The 8,278-nt window shown below is 35.7% G+C and overlaps 1 protein-coding gene across 1 annotated transcript; it reads right to left on the bottom strand.

Annotated features, from left to right (window-relative positions):
* Positions 1 to 456: 456 nt before the first annotated feature.
* LOC113696786 (uncharacterized) lies at positions 457 to 1,203 on the bottom strand. Its single transcript, XM_027216170.1, has one exon. The coding sequence runs from the start codon at positions 1,201 to 1,203 to the stop codon at positions 457 to 459; it is 747 nt and encodes a 248-aa protein (XP_027071971.1).
* Between the last annotated feature and the right edge of the window lie 7,075 nt (positions 1,204 to 8,278).

Below are 8,278 nucleotides of genomic sequence, written 5' to 3'. Positions count from 1 at the left end.
GTGTACCCGCTATTCCTCACTTAAACAAGCCTCCGAAAAATTAAATTTGCTAACAGGACGTTCTAAAAACATAAGGAAGACATTGTTCCCTACAATGGATTTAAAATGGTTGAAAAATAAATTATTCGGAGAAAACAGGCAGATAAATATTTAAATAAACTAGTAATATTCGATAAAAATAAGAAAATTTTCGGGTCATCCCAGTAACGTTGACTCCTTACTATGGTGTGAGCTCATATCTTCAACATGGCTTGTTTCTTGTACAAACTGGCTCTCAACTCCTTTAGCCACAGTTGTCCTTTCAGTCCCAGCCTTTTTAGTGCTTCCAGCACCTTTTGGCACCTGGGTTTCCTGTGTTCCATCCTGTGCAAAAAAGCTCTCTTTCTCCTTCCACTCCCTTTCTTGAAAGCTCCAATGAAGTCTTTGAGGGTTGTACACCGTACCATCCTGTTTTTTCTATGTTGAGTTCCTTGGGTTACCAACTCTTAGCCATGGACCATATTGATTGTCCTTCTTCCCCATGCCAGAAGGGGTTTGCTTATTGCATGTTCTTTTACTATGTCTTATAATTCCACAATTGTAGCAAAAATCAGGGCATCTTTCATATTTAAAACTAACCCATTTAGTTGCTTCTCCAACTTTGACAATGGTACCTCTCAGCAGTGGTTGGCAAATGTTAACAACTACTAGGAGTTTCAAGTGTCTCCCTTCTTTACCCCCTGTCTGGGGGACTATCACCTCTCGTACCTGGTGAAAGATTGAACCTATCTTCTTCCCTGCCTCTTTCGACATCCAATGAACAGGCAAGTTCCATACTTGGATCCATAAGGGTGCTAGGCAGAATACCTTATCATCCTCTTCTATTCTTTCATACCATTCATTTAGCACCAGAAGTTCGTTATCCAGTAACCAAGGTCCCCCATTCAAAGTCCTCTCCCTGTCTCTCTCATCTGGTATAATAAACTGAAACTTATTCGGACCAAGTTCCACCACTCTCAATTCTCTTGGGTAAGACCATGCTATTATCACAAAGTTTTTGACCCCCGTGTATTTAGAGAATTTCTCCCCCATAACTTTCCCTGTCAGACTTATTTTGCATTCACTTATCCCTCCTACTATCTCCTCAGAACCCAGGCTAGTTGCTTGGAGTTCTGCACTCGATAGGTCAAAGTTTTGCATAATATCAGCCAAATCATCCGCCATAATAGTGAACAAACTGATGGTACCCACACAATAATCAGAGTCTGGGTGTACCCAACAGCTGAATAAGAAGGCGACGAGCTACTTTATTACCCTAGGGCCAACCACCCAGAAAGGCAGAGAATGAAAAGAAAAGAGAAAAAGAAAAAAATAGGCTAGACGCAAGCTAGAGCTGGATCAAGACAGTTTATGACCAATAAATTACCTGCCGCAGCTTAATAGGGTTTCCAGAAGGTTTGGAAGCTGTGAATCTGATGTTGAGCTTGGTCAATCTCTTGTTTCCTGCTGTGCTTGCATCCTTTACTAAAAGGCCTCTGCTCTGCTGGTACCATGGCATTTGCTTCTCTGGAACCTTGCGTGAAGAACCTGTTCCATAGTGTACTTATTTCTAGAAGATGTTGTTACTAATCCGACAAGATTTTGCTTTTTGGATAGTTTAATGCTGCTCAGAAAGTCAAGAATATTGTGGAGTAAAGAATATTCAAAGTTTCAAAAGTTGTACTTTTGGTTTGTCTGAACTTCCACCCCAGAAAGAGAGAGCTCTCTTCTAGAGAGAGAAGTTGCCTCTACTTAAAGAGAGGAATTTTTGGTTAGTTTTGATTGAATGATCAGAATTGACTACTTGGCCACATTTGATCAGAATTGATCAAAGTGGATTTTGATACTCCCTTTGTTCTAATTATTTAGTCATGTTTCTAGAATCCAACTTTTTAAGAATAGTGGTTTGATTGTAATGTTTATACTTCTCTTTTGTAATTTTAACCTGACAAAGCCAAAATTTAAATTTAAATTTAAATAATAGCATGAAAAAAGGGTTATATTGGAAAGAGAGTGTAAAAGTGTTTTGATTTTTGCAACATCAGAAATATTTTAGAACATCTCAAAATAGGAAGTATGACACATTTAATGGGAAAATGGAGTAAAAAATTTTGTGTAATTTTAAATTTGAATATTGGTATAGTTATATACTTTTTTAGAATAAATTAATTGAAACAACATGCCACCAAAGTGACCTCTATTATAAAAATTAATTTATTCTAAAATATAACTAGTTGGATACTTACAATTTTATGAATATTGATCGATCCAAAGGAAGGTCAATGTTTAACAAAATTATACATGCACTTATGGTAATAAATATGTGATGATTATTCAACTTTTTTTTACATGTGAATTATAAATTGGTCCGAAAAAAATTTTATGTTTTGAGATGTTATTATTGTTAGTGTTTATTACTACGCCAAGATATCATTTAGAAGTTAATATTTTTATTCAAACACAAAATATTAATGAAACATTGGTATTTTGAAATAGAGTTACCTTTATTTGAATTTATTATTATTTTGATGTATGTGGGTTTGTTTTAATTATTCATGTTGTCTGTTCAGTTATGAATGAACTTGCAAATATAACTACCAACATCAATAATATTCTTATGGTGAATGGCATAAATTTCAAGTATTGGAAAGAAAATCTCTTGATAGGTTTTGAAATCATAGATCTCGACTTTATATTAAGGGTTGATTCCTCTCCACGTCTTATAAATCAGAGTACCTTTGATAAAAAGAGGAATAAGAAAAGGTGGAAGAGATCAAATTGTTTATATTTAATGATCATTAAAAAATCCGTTTCAAAAGCATTCAAAGGAACAATACCAGAAATGGTAACTACCACTAAGGCGTTCCTTTAGGACATTGAAAAAGGTTTGTAAAAAATGAAAAAGCTGAAATAAGTACGCTGTTGGCATGCCTAATTTCAATGAGAGATAGTGGTAAAGATAATATCAGAGAGTATATCATGGAGATGTCTTATTTTACTTCTAAGTTGAATGCACTTAAGTTAGTACTCTCTGAAGAATTACTAATGCATCTAATTTTGATATATCTTCCTATATAGTTTAGCCAATTTCAAATGAGTTACAACTGTCAAAAATCACACTACATAGAGGAAGAGGAAAGATTGAAACAAGATCAGACATGTGACGACCCCACCTCCCCCTAGGGCGTGCTCAAGAGTTTGGCGGACCGCCTACCCAACTCTCGTCAGGACTCACTCATGTGCCAGAAAATTTACAAAATAACGACCTCAACAATAAGAGCAATATCAATTCCAACCTTAGATGTATACAATTGGGGACATCATATGCCCAACCAATCCATAAATATAGCCGGACTTCAAGCATACAAAGTAAAAACCAAGCGAATCCGATATGGAGCTAAAAAGTACTCACGCAAGCAACTAACAAAATTTAGACAAAGACTATGGCTTCTCCAACTCCCACTCTCACGTTCTCGTCCCCTGTAAGGAGAACACACTAAAGGAATAAGTTTTTACCCAGTGAGGTTCCAAGAATCATGCAAGTAAACTAGTAAGCATGATATAATTCACAGGATATCAAGAAACGGGTCAAATCCAAATAGATCATGCAATAATATACAGTAAAGAGCACATTCATGTCAAAAGATATAGTCTGCTCTTAAGAGCAGGTTCTACTGTAGTATGTTTAGGGACTGTTGACACTCCGTCAACTAATTATAATGTCCGTAGACTACCACATGTCTCCAGTCTCGTGTCTACAATCATTCCTCTATACCGGGCTCACATGTCAATCAAGTACCTATGGTTTGTCAATCTCTTCGATCAATCTCTTGCCGACTTGATTTGACTAATTAGCCATGGCCATGGGGTTGAGTTTAAAGCTCCAAGTATTCAAGTATTCATGATCTACAATTGAAGTCCCAAGTACTCAAGCATTCGCGAGTGGACTCGTTGGCTGTCACTCAACGCTTACGTAAGTAATGATTGGAGCCGTTAACTGTCACCTAACACTTCGTATCAAGCATGTCACGAGTTCAAATCACGAGTAAACAGGTTAGGAAATTCTTCCTTTACCCAAAGTTGTATAGCTTACCCAACCGTGCTAAGACTAGTCTCAAGTAAGAGTTCCTATGAAAGCCCAATTCAGTTGTTACTAGCTTACATTCACACATACGCATGAGTAACTCAAGGCTGTCTAACTTACCTGACGTCTCGGATAAGGGTGCTAGCAAAGAGCCCAATTCAACCACTGCAAAGAGATATACAATTGACCTACATTCATGCACATGTACATGTAAATCCGCATGCAGGGTCATATAATTCAACTTTATAGAGGTCGAGTGCAAATAAGTATACATTCACCTAGCCAAGATCAAGTCAAGTAAGCTCAATATGTCAAGTATTTCAAGAATTTCAACTATTTCAAAGTCAAGTGTTTCAAGTCAAACCACAAGTCACATGTATATTAAGTTACTTGTACATGTATAAACAAGATATTAAGTGTTTAGTTAAGTTAAATCGAGTGCGATAAAGTACACACTCGCCTATGTAATAACAATTCAAGTGCCTAGCAATTTCTAGCAACAAGTTACATTTAATCAAATAACATGAAACATGCAGTTGAAACACTTACCACTTGACCTCACCAATTGGTCACCTTGGTTCTTTCTCTAGAACATTCTCAAGTCCTGTGATTATATAATCCATTAAGAGTCTAGCCACTTAAATCCAAGATGATGAGAAAATATGAGATTCGAAACTTCACTCAGCAATCACAGAAACTACAGGTTTAACCCTAATATTAGAAAATCAAAAGGGCCACGGCTTCTTGTTTAAATCAAGTTCTTATCAAATTCAAACCAAGTGAAATATTTCATGCATGCTAAGGTTAACACATCACTAAATATTTCAAATCAAAATATACAGGATTTAACCAAGGAAATTTAGGTTTAAAACCCAGAAAAGTTTTTTAAAGCTTTCCCAAGTCCCACCCAATCCATTTGATAAAATTCCCAACTTTGGTGACATTATTTGAAAAGGTATAACTTGAGTTTCATAGGTCAAAAAATCACAAAAGTTACATTGTTATAAAATAGACTCGAAGCACTAATAGACTTTAGATAACATCTTCATGAAATTTAGCTCATAGATTAGTCAATTTTTAGTTTAAAACTCACTGATATCACAATCGCAGAAACAAAATAGTCATGATTTTCAAGAAACTTTGCAGATTTACTGGTATTTATAGAAATTGAACCAAATCCTAAATTTATATCGTTGGAAGTTCTGTAAGTCTAATTTCAAACACAACAAATAGAACTCAATTCCGATTTTTCTATACGAAGTTATAGCCAATATCCCAAAACTGCACAGAGCTTTCTGCTAAAATTTCCAAATTTCTAACAACTTGAGAAAATAATACTTTTCTTAACAAAATCTCACTCCCTTGGCTCAAATTCAACACATATGTGAAGATTAAGGATTAACAAAGTATCTTAAGTAAAAACCTTACCAAAATCACCATAAATTTCTGGAAATCAAAGCTGAAAAATTCACAAACAAGTCAAGAAGAAATGAAAGCCTCCATAAAAGTCATCCCTTTTAATTTCTGTAACATCATCCATAAACTAAACTCCAAAGTAAAGAAAGAAAACTAAGGTTTCTAGCAAGATTCACCTCTTACCTTCAAATTCAATGATGACAAGCAAATCAAGAAGATGCAAGGCTTTTCTTCCTCCAAAAACTCCACCAAGAGATTCCCTCCAAACTTGATTCAAGGTTTATCGGAGTAGATTAGGGTTTTTTTTATTTAGATTTCTCACAAATTTGGATAAGAATCAAGACTAATTTTTTTTGTGGTTTTTTCCCTCTTTTCACCTCCCCAAATTCGTCCAAGGCCAAGGAACAAGAAAAAGAAATAGTGAAATGATAAGAAAAAAAACTTGGTCATGGTCAAGGGTCTTGGTCAAAATCACCATAATTTTCTGGAAATCAAAGCTGAAAAATTCACAAACAACTCAAGAAGAAATAAAAGCCTCCATAAAAGTCGTCCCTTTTAACTTCTATAACATCATTCATAAACTAAACTCCAAAGTAAAGGAAGAAAACTAAGGTTTCTAGCAAGATTCACCTCTTACCTTCAAACTCAAAGATGACAAGCAAATCAAGAAGATGTAAGGCTTATCTTCCTCCAAAAACTTCGCCAAGAGCTTCCCTCCATGTTTGATTCAAGGTTTATCGGGGTTGATTAGGGTTTTTTCTTTGGATTTCTCACAAATTTGGACAAGAATCAAGACTAAATTTTTTTTGTGTTTTTCTCCCTCTTTTCTCCTCCCCATATCCGTCCAAGGTCAAGGAACAAGAAAAAGAAATAGTGAAATGATAAGAGTTCAAGTTGGATAAGAACAAAACTTGGTCTTGGTCAAGGGTCTTGGTCAAACTTTGAGTGATATGTGACAAATGGCAAGATCACAAGTTAAGTCTATCTCTTTGTCTCTCTAATTGTCTCTAATCACCATAATATCTAATGCTCCTCTAATTAACTCTTAACACCTCTTATCACATAATCCCTTTTGCATAAAACTGTGAGGACTCGAAAATCTATTATTTTTAAATCCCTAATTTTGGTTTAATTAATTATTTATTTGGATTTTTATCACGAATAATATTTTCTAGCCTTATTAGACCTAAGTACATGGTATTATAGCTTCGTTATAATTGTAAAGTGTCTCGTTTCAAAAATTATTATCTTAGAAGCTTGTTTAGTGAAAAAGTGAAAACGCGTTTGGAAAATTTAACCAATTGGGAGTACATTAGGCCCGGAAAATTGGAGACATGTACAATGGTCTTAAAATAGGTAAATTTAGTTTTAAGTACTCAAGTGATAGTTAGTGGTACGATCGTGAATTTCTCGAAGGTTTCATTTTATCGCGCCTAAATTGGATATACGCGTTTTCACGCGCGCGATTAATTGAGGGACTTTAGACCATTATTTTGGGACAATTAAGAGTGAATAATATTTATATGTACATAAGTGCATTAGAGGTTTAGGGCACTAGCAAAATAAACGCGAGAGGAATTGAGCACAAAATGCGCGCGTACGTGCACTATTTGCGGTTGACTTTTGTGCACCTACACTCTTAGCCTTTAAGCGTCCTTAGCAAGCTAAAAACCAGACCAAAATCTCTCTCTCTTTCCCCTCATCTGGTCGGCTACCTCCAAGAGCAAGAACCAAACTTGCTTCATCAAATTCTACTCCAAAATCTTGCTCAAATCACTACCAAATCCTCTCAAATTTTAACTCTACTTAGCTTGACATTTGGAGAGTCCATTTAGCTACAAAAAAGAGGAGCTTCCACGGTTTTTCTGAGCCGAGGAAAGGGCCGAAATTCTGCTCTAGTTCATCAACCAAAGTAGGTAATGATCCAACACTCTAATCTTGGTTTATGGAGGTTGTTTAACACTTATAAGTTCAAATATTCTTGTGGGTTAGCTTGTTATGGTGTAAATGAAATAGGTGGGCTCTATGAACTCCTACCTTTGTGTTGATGGCTGATATAATGTTTGATGATGGATTTAATGTTGGTTTAGGGCTCAAAATGGTAGATTAATGGTGTATTATTACTATAAACTTCAAGAAGTGCAAGGAGTGAAAAGTTCCGATTCTGCCCCTGCTTTGAACGTACCTATTCCTGTGGAATTTTGAGGTTGTAATGACTTATATATGATGTTTATATGTTGTATTGATGGTGTAAAAAATTTCATTGAAAAATATTGAGGTTTGGTTGGTCAAATGAATCGATTTCACAAAGCTAGTAAATCTGGAACTGTTTCCGTAATGCTATGATCAGCTTTCGTGTGTTGGCCATAACTTTATGCTCCGACGTCGAAATCGAGTGCCGTCAGCGGAATTTGAAACTAGACGTTCCCACCTTTCTGACAGTATAAATGCACGCTCTGGTTCCATGTATGTGAGCCGAACCAACCATTTAAAATCGGCTGTCCTGTTTCTCTATTTTCCTGGAATGAAATGCTGAGGCTGCAACTTATGGCTCGAATTGTGTGCTGAATTTCAAACAGATTTCTTCTGTGAAATTATAGCTATACGAATGTATTTTCTAACGCCATAAACCATGCTCAATTCCGAGTTAAGTTGACTAATTTGTGATAAAAATACGGAACCTGCCCTGCTCTTGAAAACCCTCACTTTTGGACAGATTTGATGCAAGGCTTGGTGTAGACTTGCTAATTGAATTTCTTG

Source organism: Coffea arabica, chromosome 6e (genome assembly GCF_036785885.1).
Source record: "Coffea arabica cultivar ET-39 chromosome 6e, Coffea Arabica ET-39 HiFi, whole genome shotgun sequence".
Classification (NCBI taxonomy): Eukaryota; Viridiplantae; Streptophyta; class Magnoliopsida; order Gentianales; family Rubiaceae; genus Coffea; species Coffea arabica.
This window is presented reverse-complemented; position numbering and strand designations above follow the sequence as displayed.